The sequence below is a fragment of the Tenrec ecaudatus genome, chromosome X (assembly GCF_050624435.1).
Source record: "Tenrec ecaudatus isolate mTenEca1 chromosome X, mTenEca1.hap1, whole genome shotgun sequence".
Taxonomy (NCBI): domain Eukaryota; kingdom Metazoa; phylum Chordata; class Mammalia; order Afrosoricida; family Tenrecidae; genus Tenrec; species Tenrec ecaudatus.
Window position 1 is genome coordinate 12360703 of NC_134548.1, and position 19484 is coordinate 12380186.

Below are 19484 nucleotides of genomic sequence, written 5' to 3' on the forward strand. Positions count from 1 at the left end.
AATTATTTCTGAGAAGTTTGCATTATTAATAGTGATGATGCCAATCCCTTTAAGTGTGCAAACCTAAGCATGTGACCCTGTCAGCTTTGTTTATGACGTGTGTTTCTTTGAGGGGAATTCTTTTTTCCAGGAGAAATGTTTCCTCCCTGACTGACCTCGTCTTTCTCAAGAAATGTGTCCAATGCTTCCACTGCAATGTACAATTAACCTTTGTGACATTAAGTCTCATCCTGCTGTAGTACGCAGAATATTCAAGTTGTAGAAGATACAAAGCGAGTTTTCTTCCTTAATCTAATAAAACATAATTTATGGAACGGACCGATGTATGTATGTATTCAGTCTTCAGTAAGAAAAATCAAAGTGGCATTGACTTTCCTTGGACCCTGTGCATCAGAATCAGTCAGTCTGTCTTTTGCAAAATGCAGATTCCTCAACTCCCTATCACTGGGAACATCTAGAGGGATGTCCTGAGCACCTGCATTTGGTAAAACAAACGCCCACAAGTGATTTCTCGGCACATCCGAGTTTTTGTTTTTACTTTCGGAGCTCTTAAATTTGATTTCATTTTATTTATCTCCATTAAGTATTTGTATCTTAAGTTTCAATTAGAAAAGGAAATTCAATCCACTTATCCAATTGCCTTAAATAACTATGTTAATCTTATATTTTATTTATCTAACTTTTGAATTGGCAGAGCAGTCTTCTCACGGTTCGAATGGAGAGCATAGAGAAATATTCTGCTACCACTGTGCTGGGTCTTCACCATTCTTGGACACCCCTTTTCACCAGGCCCTGCCATGGAGAATCGTTGCCATGAGTTTCTTGGGTCTGCTACTCATGCCTAACCAGCATTCATGCCTATCCAGACAGTCGAATACAAATATGTGTTGTCAGGTATTCCACTACCATTGTACGGTGGAAAAATTGCACACTAAACGCGTTGCTTTGCCTTTGCTTACTTCACTATGCACCATATCATGGAGATGTGTCCATGTCAATAGAGAAAGCACTTCCTCATTCTTAACACCTGCGCAGTGTGCTCAGTTGACTGCCTCGGTCCTCTCTACTGATGGGCTTTGAGGTAGTTTCCAGTGTTGTGGCTATTAGAGACCCGACTGCAATGAAGAACACATATCACGCCATGCATCAGCAAGTGTTGCTTTAAGAAAAAGCAATCCTAAATATTCAAGTGCAGAAACAAAGAACACCTAGCTATGTAAGTGCGACAAGCCCCAAACTGAACCCAAGGCCATCAAGGCCATTCGGATTCATCACGACCCTATAATTGGAACCATTATTCCACGCTGCCCTTTTCAGGCTTTGAATGCCAACATTTGAAAGTCTCTGCTTTCTGGGATAATTTTAGGCATCAGAAAGTAGAAAATCGCTTTTAAAATTATGGATCCACAGGAGGATATTTAACTGTGAAAGTTCCAAATATTCAGCCAACTGCCTGTCTGATGGCTCCTTTTTCTTTCTTTCTATCTAAGAGACCGTGTGTGTGTGTGTGTGTGTGTGTGTGTGTGTGTGTGTGTGTGTAGAAAGAGTAATAAATTCTAAAATCGGATTCCCAAAGACAGCAAGGACGGTAACAGTTGGCATTTAATTCACAAACTGTTTAATCCATCACCAATCCCAATTCCATGAAGTCTACACAGGGGCTTAACCAGGGATCAAGTCTTTGGGAATATTGAAAGTATTAAACAGCAAACATGAGGCCACATGAGAAAGACCCACAGTGCCAACATTATGAATGAAGGAGGCTTACCATCAAGAAATGACACAACTACCATGGATGTGAAGAGAGGCTGACCAAGGTCACAACACCTCGAGTGAGATGAAGTAGCAGCAGGGGTACCCATCACAATTTCAGAGAGGAAGAAAGGCAGCTATGAATGCATGTGTGCCTGGGAATCACCTGGGAGCCAGGTAGAAACCCGGCATCTTGAGTCCCAATTTAAATCTGCTAAGCAGAAGGAGCACTGTAACAGATCCCTAAGTGGTTCCTATGTCCAGTAAAGTGAGTGACCTGGGACCTGAACAATCATCTGCTGGGTGTTGCTATTGGTAGGTGCCTTCCAGTCTGTTCCAACCCATAGTGACCTTGTGCACAACAGAACAAAATACTGCCAGGTCCTGCGCCAGCCTCTACATTGTTCCCATGCTTGAGGACCTTGTTGCAGCCACGGTGTCAGTCCACCTCCTACACGGCCTTCCTCTCCTTCACGGACCCTTTCCTCTACCAAACACGATGTCTTTCTCCAGGGACTGGTCTCTCCTGACAACATATCCAAAGTGTGTAAGATAAAGTTTCACCATCCTTGTCTCTAAGGAGCACTCTGGACGTACTTCTTCCCAGAAAAATTGGTCTATCCTTTTAGCAGTCCATAGTACTTCCAATATTTTTCTCCAGCACCCCAATTCAGATTCATTGATTCTTCTTCAGTCTTCTTTATTTAATGTCCAATATTCACATGCATATGGGTCAATTGAAAATACCATGGCTTGGCTCAGGCACACCTTAGTCCTCAAAGTAACATCCTTGTTTTTCAATATTCTTAAGAGGCCTTATGCAGCAGATTTGCCTAACACATCATTTGCTGTGAAGAAATACTTCTTAGATGTTCTCCATGCCGCCTAGTGGTGTCTACATCTGTCCCAAGGAATTCTGGGTGGAAGGTCTTGGAATCTCTTTCCTGGTGTGGTCCCTGCACAGCACCTTCATCTTTGGGGTACAAGCTCTGTCCACACAGAGTGACAAGGTCCTCTAGGTCCCTGTTCCTCAGGAACTAGTAGTAGATGAAATCATGATATGAATAAATCAGGATTGCTCATCTTTGCTGCCTGAGTGGTCAGTTGGAGAGTTATTCCTTTCTTGTGGAATCTGATGAAGCCAATCAACAAAGACTGTTATCTGTTGCGCTCATATCAAACTAGATGAAAATGAATGGGGCATATCACGCTTCCCAAATTCCCATAAGAAATCTTTCCCCACCCCACCTCCAATATATATATATATATATATATATATATATTCTGCTTGTTGCTTAATATTTTCTCAGTGAACCCAACACTCCCTGCCTATCCAGTAAATGTACCTCAAAGGAGATACTGGCATATGACCAGATGTTGACTTTAAACTCAAAGGAGGTTTTCACAGAGTCTAGTGCTCCAGCCCCCTTGAAGTAGGCTCTGACTTCAAGAGAAACCTTCTGTGCTATCCTTTTTCTATTTTTTAATCATTTTATTGGGGGCTCATACAATTCTTCTCACAATCCATCCACCCATTGTGTCAAGCACATTTGTACATATGTTGCCATCATCATTTCAAAGCATCTTTTTTTACTTGAGACCTTGGTATCAGTTCCTCAGTTTTCCACCCCCTCCTTCCCTCCCTCCCTCACGAACCCTTGATAATTTATAAATTATTTTTATTATTTCATGTCTTGCACTGTCCGATGCCTCCCTTTGTCCCCTTGTCTGTTGTCCAACCTCCTGGGAGGGGGTTATAGGTAGGTCATTGTGATCAGTCCCCCCTTTCTTCCCGCACCTTACTCTTCCACTCCTGGTATGGCTACTCTCAATATTGGTCCTGAGGAGTTTATGTGTCCTGTATCCCCTGTGCTTCCAGCTCTTATCTGTACCTATGTACATGCTCTGGTCTAGCCAGATTTGTAAGGTAGAATTAGGGTCATGATAGTGGGGGGGGGGGGGAAGGAAGCATTAAAGAACCAGAGGAAAGCTTTATGTTCCATCGCTGGTATACTGCACCCTGACTGGCCCGTCTTCTCCCCATGACCCTTCAGTAAGGAGATATACATTTGGTTACAGACGCTCTTTGGGCCTCCACTCCATACTCTGGCCCTCATTCACATTATGAATATTTTGCTCTGGGTCTTTGATGCCTGATATCTGATCCCATCGACACCTCATGATCACACAGACTGGTGTACTTCCTCCACATGGGTTTTGTTGCTTCTCAGCTAGATAGCCGCTTGTTTATCTTCAAGCCTTTAAGACACTAGATGCTATATCTTTTGATAGCTGGGCACCATCAGCTTTCTTCACCACATTTTGTGCTGTCCTTTTAAAGCAGGAAAGGGTTGTTCTACTTGGATGAATGAAAAAAGGAAAACCTCTTGCCAACCTAGGCTCTAACCAGTCAGGTTCTCTAGCTACTCGCTGTGGCAGCATCCACTCCCTTGTTGACCCCTGCCTTGTTTCATATTTTAAGAAACCCACAAGAAAGAAGGGAATTTCAAACTATTCAAATCCCTACAAGGAAAAATGGCTCAATCTTGCAAAAATGTGCTCAACAATGGGTGCAAACATAGGAACCATTAGGAAGCTAGTCCTGAACCCGGCAGGGTTTCGTTCTGTTGTGCACAGGGTTGCTATTGGTTGGAACTGACTCAATGACACCTAACAACTACCACCACCACTACTACAACCTTGCTGTTCTACTTAGTTCTTTAGGATCAAAACAAAATGGGAAATTTGCCTTCTTTCAAGATCCCTCACCTCCTTTTGTGTCCCTTTTACCTTCTCTCTATAAGGAGTGAGGGAAGGGGCCCTAGGTTAGAATTTTACATGCCCATGATTACTTTAAAATAATAGTAAAAAAAGATACTTGGCATTTACCTACTGCTCATGGTCTATAAAAGAAATAAATGAAAAAAAGAAATACTAAAAAAATTAAAAAGAAAGAAATACTTTCTCACCAATGGGTGAACACTGACTCAAGAGGTCAAGTGGTTTCCTGTAGCTTCAACTTGCCCTCCAGGGCTGCATATTTCTCCATGATCCAGAAACCAAAGGGCTAACACCCTCAGAATGGGGACCGCTGGGACTGAACACTGGGGGCCATTCTGATGGGTTAGGACCCATGCTTTCTCTAAGTTGTTAAGAATGTTGACTCTTATCCCAAAGTCTCTGTATTCCATTGCCCTAGATAAGACATGCACTTTCTACTACAGGACACTACTACAAGAAACCAAAAGTGACCTCCACAAATGGAAGAATATCCCATGGTCAAGGATGGGATGACTCAATATAGTAAAGATGTCAGTTATACCCAAGACACTATATAAATAAAATGCTATACTGATACAAATACGAACAACCTTCTTCAAAAAAAATGGAAAAACTGACTACCAACTTCATATGGAGAGGGAAGAAGCCCAGATTTAGCAGAGAGCTCCTCAAGAAGAAAGGCAAAGTCAGAGAGCTTGCTTTACTTGACTTTAAAACATACTACAGAGCCATGGTTGTCAAAACAGCATGCTACTGGTATAATGACAGATACTCAGACCAATGGAAAAGAATAGAAAACCTAGAACTAAAACCAGCATTATATAGAAAAACTGATCTTTGATACGGGACCCCAAAAGATCAGATGGGAAGCAGATGCCCTCTTCAACAAGTGGTGCTGGAAAAAAATGGTATCTACATGCAGAAAAATGAAGCAAGATCCTTACCTCACCCCATGCACAAGAACTCAAGGGGGATCACAGACCCTGAAGTAAAACCCCGGACTATTAGGGCCATCAGTGAGGGAATCAGGACAAACCTGAGAACCTTGGCACAAGGAATGCATAGGCTAGCCACAATAGGAAAGGACACACACTCACACACACAGACACTCACACATGCGCGCGCTTCTGAAGCGGAAATGGACAAGTGGGATATACTAAGGATAAACCAACTGTGTGCATAGAAAGACTTCACCAAGACAGAAATAAGACAACCCACAGCCTGGAAGAAGGTCTTTAGCAATGCCACATTGGAAAAAGGGCTTATTACTAAAATATACAATGCCCTACTAGCCTGCAACAAGAAAAAAGCAGAGAGCACTCTGAGGAGGTGGGCAAAGGACCTGAACAGAAGCTTCGCCTGGGAGGAGACCCGAATGGCCAATAAACATATGAGAAAATGTTCACGATCATTAGCCATCAGAGAAATGCAAATTAAAACAACTATTATTTACCCCTTAACACCCCTGAGGACAGCCCAGTTCAAAAAAATCAGAGAACAACAATTGTTGGAGGGGATGTGGCGAGATAAGAACTCTCATCCACTGCTGGTGGCCTTGTAGATACATACAGCCACTGTGGAAAGCAATGTGGCGTTATCTTGAGCAAATGGAAATTGAGCTACCCTACAACCCAGCAATCCCCCAATTGGACATATACCTAGAAAAAGTAAGAAATTGACCCGGCCAGTCATCTGCACTCCAATGTTCATTGCAGCACAAAGATCTGGAAAAAACCTAAATTGCCATCAATAGACAAGTGGATTAGAAAACTCTGGCACATGATCAGACCCCACCACACCAGGGAAAAACACTAAGGGTGTGCATCAGAGCAGTGAGGGGAGCAAGCAATGAAGTCCCTGAGGAATGCCAAAAATAAACGTTGGAACCAGGGCATGGCACCCCATCAGACTAGACCACAAAATACTCATATAGGTCAACAGACAGCCATGGAACTTTTTTGTTGTTGTTTTGCTCTGTTTTGTTTTTGTGCTTATTATTTTCTCTGTATGTCTATATAGATAAGATAGGTGGGATAAACAATCTGGAGGAGAAAACACGGGACTGGTGGTTCCGGGTGTGGGGGGGAGGACACAGGAGAAGGGAGAGGCAAGGGAAAGGAAGTGGGGTGCCAAGAAACCTAGGGAAAAGGGAACAACAAGTGATCTAAAATTGATGGTGAGGAGGCCATAGAATGGCTGGTGGAGTTTGCTCAAGTGCAGTGTAACTGAGAGAAATTACTGAAAGCTAAATGAATGTCAAACATTATAGTAGAACATGAGGAAAGTAAAAGGAAATAGAGGAAAGAACTAAGAGACAAAAGATATTTATAGAAGTATAATCATAGGCATGGGCACATGTAAATATATCTATAAATAATGATAGGGAAATAGATCTACAAATATATATTTATATGTTAAGCATTAAGGTAGCAGATGGACATTGGGCCAAGCTCTAATAGCCCGGCATTCTGTAATGCTCACCTTCCTGACAGGATGGCTGAAGACAAAATGGTTGCATAAGCAAATATGGTGAAAAAGGTGATGGTGCCCATTTATCAAAAGATATAGCATCTAGGGTCTTAAAGACTCGTAGGTAAACAAGCGGCCATCTAGCTGAGAAGCAACAAAGTCCACATGGAAGAAGCACACCAGCCTGTGTGATCATGAGGTGTCCATGGGATCAGTTATCAGGCATCAAAGACCCAGAACAAAAAATCATATCGATGTGAATGAGAGGAGGGCAGAATGGAGAGTCACAGCCCATCTGTAGACAATTGGACATACTCTCACAAAAGGGTCAGAAGTAAGAGATGAGCCTGACAGGGTACAGTAGAGCACTGATGAAGCTTACTAATTTCCTCTAGTTCTTTAATGCTTCTTTTCCCCAACTATAATGACCCCAATTCTACCTTACAAATCCAGCTAGACCAGAGAATGTACATGGGTACAGATAAGCGCTGGCAACACAGGGAATCCAGGACAGAGAAACCCCTCAGGACCAGTAATGGGAGTAGCAATGCCAGTAGGGGAAGGTGGGAGGAGAAAGGGCAAACTGATCACAAGGATTTTTATATAACTCTCTCCCAGGGGGATGAACAACAGAAAAGTGGATGAAGGGAGACAGTGGTCAGTGTAAAATACGAAAAAATAATAATTTATAAATAATCAAAGTTCGTGGAGGGAAGGGCAATTAGCTGATACTGAAGGTTCAAGTAGAAAGAAAATGTTTTGAAAATGATGATGATGGCAACATATGTACAAATGTGCTTGACCCAATAGATGTATGTATGGATTGTGATAAGAGCCTGCAATAAAACGATTTAAAAAAACCAACAAACTCTGGCACATACACACAATGAAGTACTACACATCCCTATAAAACAGTAATGGACGCATGACGCACATTGTCTCATGGGAAGAATTGGAGGAAATTATGTGAAGCAAAGTTAGCTAAGCACACAAGGACAAGCACAACATGAGTCCACTAAGGTAGATCCAATCAATACAGTGGGATCAGAAGAAAAACTATTTAATGCGTAATTACGGGTTGAGGGACAGGCACACAGGCAAGGGACAGAACAAGGCCAGTGATACATACAGCATACCTACATAAAGAAGAGGAAAAGAGGAGCGGAGGTAGGGGACAAGAAAAAAAGGGGGGAGAGGAAGGTATTGGGGGGAGGGCACAGTGCACTAATCCACCACAGGATACTCTTTGTCTAGACAGGAAAGAGAGCGAGGGACCAGATCTCAACCTGGTGCACCAAGCCTGGAGGGCAACATACTAGAATGAAGCAGTAAACTAACAGAGGTCTGCAGGGCCAGCCCCTATCCCAGCTATGTTGACCCCCCTCCCTCCCCGAAGAATGCACTACAGAGGACAGCACTGAAGATACAGCAAGGGGAGAGTGTCGGTCTGTCCAGACCACACGGGAGCAAACTAAGAGGCAAAGATATATATATATATATATATATATATATATATATATATATATAGAGAGAGAGAGAGAGAGAGAGAGAGAGAGAGAGAGAGAGAATGAGAATAGCATCCTGGCCAACCAAGCTTCAAGGACAATACTCCCGCTCAGAGCAGCCAATGCACAGAGAGGATCATAAGGTTGGCCTCACCAGGAGACACAATGTCCTCTTACTGACTCAAAATGCTAAGTGGGCAGCACCAGAGACAGTGCAGGAATTGTGCCTTGTCTGACCGCCCACACCAGAGGCTAACATGAAGGGAGCGCAACCGAGCAGCAAGGAGAGCAAAGCAACAAAGTCTCAGAGAAATTCTGAAAATAGACTTCAGACTCGGGGCCAGGGCTTGGCACTGCATCAGACATGATGGGAAAACATTCATAAGGGTCAGCAGACAGACCTGGAACTATTCACAGGTTGTTTTTTTTAATGTCTCTCTATATAAGATAGTCAGGATAAACAATCCCAAGGAGAAAACGATGGGATTGATGATTCTGAGGGGGGTGGGGAGGACAAGTGAGAGGAGGAGGTGAGGGGAAGGGCAGGGGTGCCAACAAATCCAGGGAAAAGAGAATAACTGAAGATCTAAAATGAATGGCAAGGAGGGCATAGAATGCCTCGTGGGGTTTGCTCAAGTGCAATGTAACCGAGAGGAAGTACTGAGAATCGAATGAAGGTCAAATATCATAATGGGACAGGAGGAAAGTAAAAGAAAATAGAGAAAAGAACTATGGGGCCAAAGACATTTATTGAGGTATACATAGCCATGTACATATGTATTATATTAATATATAATGATAGGGATCTAGGTTGATGTGCATATATTTATAGGTTATATATTAAGGTAGAGACGGGCATTGGGTCTTAACTCAAGTACTTCCTCAACGCAAGAACACTTTGTTCTAATTACCTGTCATTCTGTGATGCTTACCTTCCTGACATGATTGCTGAAGACAAAGTGGGTGCATAAGCAAATGTGATTAAGAAAGCTGATGGAGCCCAGCTAGTAGAAGATATAGCATTTGTGGTCTTAAAGGCTTGAAGTTAAGCAAGTGGCCACCTAGCAGGGAAGCAACAAAGCCCACATGGAAGAGGCACCCCAACCCGTGTGATCACTAGGTGTCGACAGGATCAGGTATCAGGCATCAGAAGATCCCAAACAAACCACCACTTTGATGTGAACAGGGGGGTAGGAATGGAGACCCAAAGACTATCTGCAGACAATTGGACATTCCCTCACAGAAGGGTCACAAGAAAGGTATGAATCAGCCAGAGTGCAGTATAGCACCGATGAAACATACAACATTCCTCTAATTCTTTCATGCTCCCTTCGTCCCACTATCATGACCCCAGTTCTATCTTAAAAATCTGTCTAGACCAGAGCATGGTACAGGTAAGAACTCTCAACACATCCTTTCTTGGATTTTTAGCTAAGATTAAGTGTACCACGAACTCTCGATACAGAGAATCATTGACCAATAAACCCCTCAAAATCAATAATGAGAGTAGCAGTATCATGAGGGTAGGGGAAAGGTAGGGGTGAAGGGGGAGAAAGGGGGAACCAATCACAATAATCTCCCCCACTCTCCAGGGGGACAAACAACATAAACGTGGGTGAAAGGAGACAGCGGATGGTGTAAAATATGAAAATAAAAATAATTTCTAAATTACCAAGCATTGCTGAGGGTGGGAGGATGGGAAAGGGATGGGGAAAAAAAAGAGGAGCTGATACCAAGGGCTCAAGCAGAAAGGAAATACTCAGAAAATGATAATGACAACATATGTACAAATGTGCTTGATACAATTAATGGATGGATTGTTACAAGAGCTGTAAGAGCCCCTAATAAAATGATTTATTAAAATAAAAGCAAAACAACACAAAAGAATGCTCTTTCTCATGCTTAAACTCTTACAAATAATCCCTAACAGGTTGTGGGCTTTTTTCTCTTTTCCTGTATTGTCTAGTATCTATTAGTGGAACCCTGGTCGCATGATGGTAACATGGTGGCTGCGACCTGACAGGTCAGTAGTTTGAAAGCACCAGGTGCTCTGAGGGAGAAAGACAGGGTTTTCTACTACCCTTTCCTATAGGGTCACTATGAGTCGGCAATGACTCAATGGCAGTACATTTGAGTGTCTGGTACAACGCCTGATTTGATGAATCACAAATTCCTGTTCTGAAGCTCTATGTAGTCAGTGTCTACCGACCACAGGCAAGTTCATGGGTAGCGAAGATGAAGCAGAAAATCAGAGTTCATCAAGTGAATATTTAGTATCTTTATTTTCGCCAATGGTTACCGTCTCACCTGCTCACTGAAATGCTGGAGGGTCGATTCCAGCCAGAGCAGTGGGTCTCGACCTGTGGATCTCAACCGCTTTGGGGGGTCAAACGACCCGTTCAGAGGGGTTGCCTGATTCATAACAGTAGCAAAATGACAGTGATGAAGTAGTAATGAAAATAATTTTATGGTTGGAGGTCACCACAACCTGAGGAACTGTATTAAAGGGACACGACATTAGGAAGGTTGAGAACCACTGAGCTAGAGGCTCCTCTGAAGGAAGGCCTGGTGATCTTGAGAAAACGGACACCCTCTGGAACACAGTTCTTCTGGCACACATACAAGGTCACCATGAGTCATAAGTGACTGGCTGACAAATCGGAGAATAAAAATAAATATCAAAATTCTCAATAAACTCTCAAACAAACTATGTTGTGGTGCACACAGCCTGTCATCACGAGCAAAAGAACCCCCCAACCCCCATCCTGGCAGAACTGACTTTTCCAGCTTGATGATGACCCCCTTCTACCATACCGCCGGCTGGTACCTTCTGGAGGTTAATAAGGTGCAAGCATCTGGGCAGTGTCTGGAGGAGGCAGCTGTTCAATATGCCAAGACAAGCTGGAGGCAAGTCTACTGATGAGTAGCACCAACTAACGTTCACGTCATTCACAATCATTAACAAATTACTCCAGACGGGAGGAAAAGCAGCCATGACTCCCTGGCTCATCTCATGGCCAGCCAAGCCTCTGGCAACCCACTCCAGCCCTGGCGTACTCTCTGCCTTGTGTTTCCATGTCACATTCCTGTCACACATAAGCCCATTTCCTGCACGTGTTTCACTCGGGGAACTGGTTTGCAGGGATGTACATTTCCCCCAAAGCATTTAGTCAAAGAAACAGGAGCCAAGATGATGGCCCCATGTGGGAGGACTGAAGAGACCAACTCCCAGAGTAAAGAAGGTCCCCCAGAAATCAGCCACACCTGTCCTTAGGCCTAGAGAGCCCCCGACAGAGCTAGCAAACAGAGTGTCCCTTTGTTTTGCATTCAGGGCTCTCAGGAACTGATGTCTTGGTCCAAGAATATTGACCTTCAGTCATTAGAGGGAGGCGTGTAAGTCTCTGGCTGATTACAAGTGACAACCATGAGTGAGGACGAGGGAAGGACGGTGTTGGAACAGTAGAGTCCTATCTGCCCTTAGAAGTCCCAGGCGCCCTTAGAAGTCCCAAGCAGGACGTGGGTCACCTGGACTTCCAACTCAAAGGATTTAAGTTACAGATTTAAGAGGTGCAGCATCAAGTCAGCAGAGACTGGCGGTACAGGGCTGATGGAGTGCCAAGGTGGGATCCTCGATTGAATAGTAAGGGAACAGAAGAGACCCCACTAAGCTCCTCCTGTTGTAGGCACTGGGTGGCCCAGGCTGGAGACCTCAAGTTGAGGAGTCCCTTCATCTCTTCCTGGAGGGTCTCCAAGGAAGGGACAAGCCTAGTTTAAGGGAGTGGTCCTCCATCTGGGAAGCGGGGAGATAAAGGCTTTTACTAGAACCTAATGAGAACAAAAAATTCTGTCTTGCAAACATATAGTCAGAATGCTCCTTAGAGATTAGGATGGTGATCCATGTACTGGACAAAATCCCAATCCGAAAAAGGAAGTGGCATGAGCTTAAATTTCGAACCCCAGTGCAGAAGGCTAGGGATAATAGTGAAAGCCTTAAAGCCGTTCGCAGGGTCCTCACGCGGACCAGGCCTCCGGTGAATCCCCTCCTGACCAGACTTAGGGATGCGGACGGTGTTGCTATCAGACAGTCTGGTAAAGTTAATCATGGCAGATGTAGTTCTCATTGTAAAGTTATTTCAGTTTTTAGTATTGTGTGCCTTCTTTTTGAATGGGGGTTCTCTACATTTTGTCTAGTCAATGATGGTTCGAGTTTGTTGTTTGCTTGCATGCTTGTTTCCTTTTTTTAATGCTTTTCTCTCTATGAAGCCTAGGATGGGGAGATCTGTGGAGATAGCAACTGGATTGTTCATTGTGTAGGGGCATGGCAGGAGAGGATGGGGGAAATGAGGGAGCTCATGATAAGGAGTACAAGAAAATGTTCTGAAATGTATTATGGTTATGATTTCACCAAACTTTTCAATGTCAAGTGAATGATTAAGTTGTATGATATGTGAAGTATATGCCAATAAAAAGAAGTGAGGATGGTGAGACTTGGTTTGACATACTTTGGACATGTTATCAGGAGAGACCAGTCCCTGGAAAAGGTCATCATGCTTGGTAAAGGATAGTGATAGTGACAAAGATGATTGAAATCCAGGACAAATAAAACCCTCAGGAACAGTAATGATATTAGTGATACTGTGAGGGTAGCGGGGAGGTAGGGGAAGAACGGGGAGAAAGGGGAAACTGATCACAATGATCAACGTTTAACCCAGGGGGACGAACAACAGAAACATGGGTAAAGGGAGACAGCGGACGGTGTAAAATATGAAAATAAAAATAATTTAGAATTTCTCAAGGGTTCACGAAGGTGGGAAGGGGTGGGGAGAGGAGCTGATACCAAGGGCTCAAGTAGAAAGAAAATGTTTTGGAAAGGATGGTGGCAACCTCTGTACAAATATGCTTGAAACATGGATGGGTGGATTGTGAGAAAATCTGTTAGCGCCCCCAGTAAAACGATTTATAAATTTTAAAAAAAGGAGATGGATTGGCACAACGGTAACAGTGGGCTCTGAGAAAATCATCGTGCAAGTGGTGCGAGACTGGCCCCTGTTTGGATCTGTTGTCCACAGCTGATATGAGTCAAAAACGACTTGACTGCCCCTGACAACAGCAACAGGTAAGGGCTATGGGTGTTACTAAAGGGGTTCTTTCCTAAAGAGGGGACCCCGAGAGCCGCACCCCTGCCGTCACTGCTACAAGGCTCGGGAGAGGCACACGGCTCTGGGGCAGGAGCTTCGCTCCATCTTCGGGAAGTGATGGTTCAGGCCTGAGCCTGATGGGATCGAAGAGGTTGAGAGCTGAATTCTAATCTCCACGCGGGAAAAGTAGGGGGCGGGACCTTAAACGGTGTTGCCCCTGCTATTGCCTTCGGAAACACAAACGCCCCAGGCCGGAAGCTACTCATCAGACTTCCGCCTCGGAGCCCAAGAAGGGTACGGCCTCCGGCCTCCGGTGCGCTGAGGTTGGATTCTTTCCCAGCCTGACCAGAGGTTAAAGGTAAGGGTTGGATGCGGATTGAAGGGACAACGCCCACAATGAAAGTCCCCTTGGCCTCGGTAAAACGGGACCCCTGAGACGGGAGAGGTGGGCCTAGCAGCAATCGGGCTGAAAACCCAGACGGCTTATCGGGCGCCACTCCTGCCTCCTAGGCCCGACGCCTAGAGGTCCAGAGGCTCTCGAAGGGAAGCAAGGTGGGAGGGTCCTTGTCGGGGTAGGGTTGCGTAGGGCTATGGGCGAAATTAGAATGGCGATCTGAAGACCCCAATAAGCTCAAGAGAGAAAGCTCCCCCCCACCCCACCCCCCACCTCTGCGTTGCCGGTACTGGGCGTCTCTGCAAGGGAGGTGGGGGAGGGGACGGTGGCGCCTTTCACGTCCTTCCTGCTGGATGGGTCCCAGGCAGCTGGGGTGTGTCCCCTTCAGCACAGGAGAGAAAAGGGGGCCTGAGCCCTCTGAGCAGTTGGTATGGTGGTCCTGAATATAAACAGAGGGGTCTCCACTGCCAGCTCCTGCTGTCAGCTGCACTATGTCCGGGCTGGGAGACTGACTGCAGCCGCAGGGGCACTCTGTTGCCCTCCCCAGGGCTGGGAGGGGGTGGGGTGGGGGAGCAGCAAGCCGAGCAGAAGAGGAACCTGCAGGCTTCCTAGAGTAGGACCCTCCAGGAAGCCTGCAGAGGCGCCTTCTTGAAGCCAGGCTGGCATCTCCCTGGCGGAGGGGTCTCACAACCCCTTGTCCTCTCTCCTCCAGCGGTCTGCATCACCTGCTGTCTCTCCAGCTCAGCCTGCTGCCTCCTGACCGGCCAGCAGCCAGTATGCCTCGTGGTCAGAAGAGTAAGGTCCGATCCCGTGAGAAACGTCGCCAGGCCCAGGAACAGACTCTGGAGCCCCAGGGGGCTCAGGTGTCTGAAGCTGCGGAACCTTCCACCCTTTCTGCTGGTGAGGGTACTAGCCAGGGCTCCCCTGCTGCTGGCAAAGCCCAGGCCCCTCAGAAAGCTTCCGAGGCCAGCACACAGGTCAAGGGCCGTGCAGCTCGCTCCCACCCAAGAGGGAAAAAAAATATTGAGATCCAAGATAATGAAAAGCCCAGTACCTTGATGGCCTCACCCTCTACTGAGAGCCCCTACGGCGACATTCTCACCAGGAAAGAAAACTTGCTGGTGCAATATCTGCTGCGCAAGTTCAAGATGAAAGAGCCCATCATGAAGGCAGACCTCCAGAGGCTGCTCAGTAGAAAGCACCGGAAGAGCTTCCCTGAGATCCTGCAGAGAGTCTCTGAGCGCCTGGAGCTAGTCTATGGCCTTGACCTGAAGGAAGTTAGCCCCAGGGGTGAGTCCTATACTCTGGCAAACAAGGTTCTGAAGCCCATCAAAGCCCCTATGCATCTTGAGAAAGAGTTTACAAAGATCGGCCTCCTGATGCCTATCCTTGGCTTGATCTTCATGAATGGCAGCCGCTCCAGCGAGAAAGAGATCTGGGAATTCCTGAATATGCTGGGGCTCTATGAGGGGGAGCAGCACCACATCTTTGGGGATCCCCAGAAGGCCATGATAGATTACGTGCAAGAAAAGTACCTGCTGTACGTCCGGGTGCCCAACACCAATCCTCCACGCTATGAATACCTGTGGGGTCCCAGGGCCCACGCCGAAACCAGCAAGCTGAAAGTCCTCAAGTTTTTGGCCAGGATCCACGGGTGTATGCCCACTGCCTTCAAATCCCACTATGAAGAAGCGCTACGGGAAGAGCTGGCGAAAACCAAGATCACAGATGCAGCTGAGGATGATCCTCCAGCCACCACTGAGGTCGAGGCCGAGGCGGAGGCCGAGGCCAAGGCGGAGGCCGAGGCCAAGGCGGAGGCCGAGGCCAAGGCGGAGGCCGAGGCCAAGGCGGAGGCCGAGGTGGAGGCCGAGGCGGAGGCCGAGGCAGAGGCCGAGGCGGAGGCCGAGGCCAATTCCTCCCTCATCGTTGATGTCTGAGGGCTTGTTAACCTTCTCAGCAGTGGAGGGCAAGGCAGGGATGGAGGAAGGAGTATGACACACATCTTTGTGTTTCTCTTAAATATAAGTAACCTAGAGGTTTATAGTTTCCTTTTGCAAAACAAAGCAACTTTTTTTCTTTTAATACATGATTTACTTATATACCATGAATGTCTATTGGCCTTGAGAGTAGTTTTTTGTGTGTTTTGCCAAGCAAATGGAATACCCTTTTTTTCGGTGGGGGTGGTTCCAAATGAGAATGTGGTAGTGGAATGTGGGGTTTTCTTCGCAATAATTTGCTAGTAAATAAGTAAATAGATAAGAGATCTGAAATCAATCATAAAAAAGAAATAAGTAATTAGATGTTTAAAAGAGCAATTAAAAAAACAATTCAAAGGTGATCTGTTTGTGCTTTCTTTTATTCCATTGAGTCTAGTTTTAGTAAAGTTACCTTGTTCAAGAAAGTTAGAGAAATAAAATTCAAATGGCTGAAACATCTTGTTCATTGGCACTTTTATTTTCCGACTGTTAATTGAATATCTGCTATGTGGGGGGCTTTCAGTTTGTCTGGACAAAGGCCATTCAGTCACATCCACAGAGCTTCAGTTTATAAATAGCCCTTCTATAGGTAAGCTGGAGAGACCCACACTAAAGGACAGGTAAAAGCAGGGGCTGGAGGGAGTGGCAGGCCAAAGGAGCAGAGTCAAGTGCAAATGCCCTGAGACAAGGTACATTGGGACCTGGGGGCACTGTAAGGCCTCAGTGGGAGGTAATGGTGAGTTGGAGCTCCTGGGTGGTGCAAATGAGTAACACACTTGGCTGCTAGCAGAAAAGTGGGTGATTGGAGTCTAACCAGAAGTACTTTGGACGAATAGCCTGGCAAACTACGTCCCCCAAATCAGCCATGGGGTTGTCATGATTCCATGCCAGCTAGACAGCAGCTGACAAAGTTAAGGCAACCTTGGGTCAGAAGAGGGAGGAGTTGGAGCCCCAGGCAGATCTCAAGTTGACAATCCTGGGTGTCGGGGCAGGGGGGGAGGACCCAGGCAGACAAGTGGGGTCTCATAGTGCCCCACCCAGGCTGTCTGTCCTTAGAGGACCCAAAGAGGGGACGGAATGTAGCTCACCATGACTTCCAACTTGGAGGTCCAGGAAGGCAAAGACATGGATTTGAGAGATGCAGCCTCAAGTTAGCAGAGTTGAGGCCCAGGAGGGAGGGCCCCAAATCGTTTGTGGGACCAGGGTGGTAAGGTGTCAGGGGGAGAACGGAATGAGAGAACCATCCGGCCTAGAATGAAGGAGGCCCTACAAAGACCATCTTCCCTGGGAGGCCCAGACTGGAGAGGACAAGCTGAGGAGGAGCTCAGGGAGGGGAGAGCTTTGGTCTAGTGAGAAGAAGCCCAGGCCTTACAAGCATCCAGGGGAAAACCCAGTTTGAGGTCTGAGAAAACCAGGGACTCTGAAGTCAAGGTTATCTCAGAGGGCGCCACACATTGTCTCATCCCGGGAACTTCAGAGTCCCTCAGATGAGCTGCTTTCACATGTCCACTCCGAGGGTCTCACACGCGTTGAGGGTTTGGGTATACGATGGGCAGCCCCAGTTGGCAGCAAGAGGAGACCTAGGGTCAAACAGGAGACATAGGGAGACCCCTATATATGGACTGAGGGTATCAGCCACCTCCAAAAAGAGAAGGCAGAACATCCGGCCCCTCCCCTGCTTGTCAGTCTGGGAGACCTCAGGCATGATAGTCGGTGGATGTGAACTCTCCTTTTGAAGGACAACAGACTTTTGAAGGCCTTGATCTGAGGGGAAGAACCTCGGGCCAGTAAAGGTGGGTGTTCCTCCCTCACCCTCCCCCCACCACACACACACCAAAGCCATGAGTGAATGCGGATTGAAGAGTACAACCAGCCTAGGACAGAAAAGCTCCCCTCCCCCCCGCCTCCCCCAACAGAGCTGTCAGCACTGGGTGTCTCTGGTATAGGGATGGGGCACTGGGGAGCCTTTCATGCCCTTCCTGTGGGTCTCAGGCAGCTCTGGGTGTGTCCCCCCCCCCCCTTAGCACAAGAGAGAAAAGGGGGCCTGAGCCCTCTGAGCAGTTGGTATGGTGGTCCTGAATATAAACAGAGGGGTCTCCACTGCCAGCTCCTGCTGTCAGCTGCACTATGTCCGAGCTGGGAGACTGACTGCAGCTGCAGGGGCACTCTGTTGCCCTCCCCAGGGCTGGGAGGGGGTGGGGTGGGGGAGCAGCAAGCAGAGCAGAAGAGGAACCTGCAGGCTTCCTAGAGCAGGACCCTCCAGAAAGCCTGCAGAGGCGCCTTCTTGAACCCAGGCTGGTATCTCCCTGGCGGAGGGGTCTCACAGCCTCTTGTCCTCTCTCCTCCAGCGGTCTGCATCACCTGCTGTCTCTCCAGCTCAGCCTGCTGCCCCCTGACCGGCCAGCAGCCAGCATGCCTCGTGGTCAGAAGAGTAAGCTGCACTCCCGTGAGAAATGCAACTAGGCCCAGAGGGGAGACCAGAGGTCTCCAGAGGCCTCAGGTCTCTATAGCTATGAAAGACTTGTTCCTGTTCTCCTCTTTGGGGGAAATTCCCCAGTCAGCATGTTGCTAGGACAGGTCATTTGCTCAGGCCAGTAAGAAGAGATGGGCCTGGGGGGGTGGGGGTGGGGAGAGGTAGGGCCTGTAGAGGTAGTCATGGTTCTGTGGTAGAATTTTTGCCTTCCATGTGGGAGACCCAGGGTGGAGTTCTGGCCAGGCACTTGATGCCCTCCATCTGTCAGTCGGTCAGTGGCGGCCTCTATGCTGCTTTGATGCTGAACCAGGTTCAGCATTGCAGATGTCTCCACAGCAGCTACCAACAGAAACAACCGTCCCTGTAGGGAAGACCCCTCTGGGGAGCTAAATGGGCCCCGGTACAGCAAACACCCCCTGAAATTTCTTTTTGCACAGAGCATCATTCATTGAATGGCTCTCTGAATTGATCAAAAGAAGATGAAACAAAAGCCAATGCGACAAAGATCGGTGAGGCTGATCAGCAAACTCATAAAGATGCAAGGGTGGGCAAAATGGCGAGGAGCACAAGAGGAACCAGAGCGGATCCGCATGGCACTTGGAGCAGAGAGAGGCTTTGAGGAAGTAATGTGAAGGGTGGGCAGGTCTGTGAGCTGGAGTTGGGGTTGGGGTGCGAAAGACTCAGGGCAGAAATTTGTGCCTCCAAGCTCAACCCTCTGGAAGCTTGCATTCGAGTCTATGAGGCTGTGGGCTCTAGGCAGCGGAACTGTGCAAGCAAGGCATTGGACCAATGGGTCAAAGAGAAAATGTTTCCAAGACCACTAGCCACTCTGAGGGCTTTCTACTCCCATAGAGTTAGGGTCTCAGAAACCCACAGGGGCAGTTCCACTCTGTCCTCAGGGTCTCCCTGAGTCAGAATCGACTCCAGGGCAGGGAGTTTTAGTGAATTTAGCCTGCGGAGTTAAGATTCTCCAAGGAGTAAGTGTAGTCCCTCACA

The 19484-nt window shown here is 46.9% G+C and overlaps 1 protein-coding gene across 1 annotated transcript; it reads left to right on the forward strand.

The window, feature by feature from the left end:
* The first annotated feature begins 14815 nt into the window (after positions 1-14815).
* Positions 14816-15976, forward strand: MAGEB17 (MAGE family member B17). Its single transcript, XM_075538288.1, has one exon. The coding sequence runs from the start codon at positions 14816-14818 to the stop codon at positions 15974-15976; it is 1161 nt and encodes a 386-aa protein (XP_075394403.1).
* Positions 15977-19484: the final 3508 nt, after the last annotated feature.

Coding starts and splice junctions, on each gene's coding strand:
- MAGEB17 (XM_075538288.1), top strand. CDS start 14,816: ATGCCTCGTGGTCAGAAGAGTAAGGTCCGATCCCGTGAGAAACGTCGC.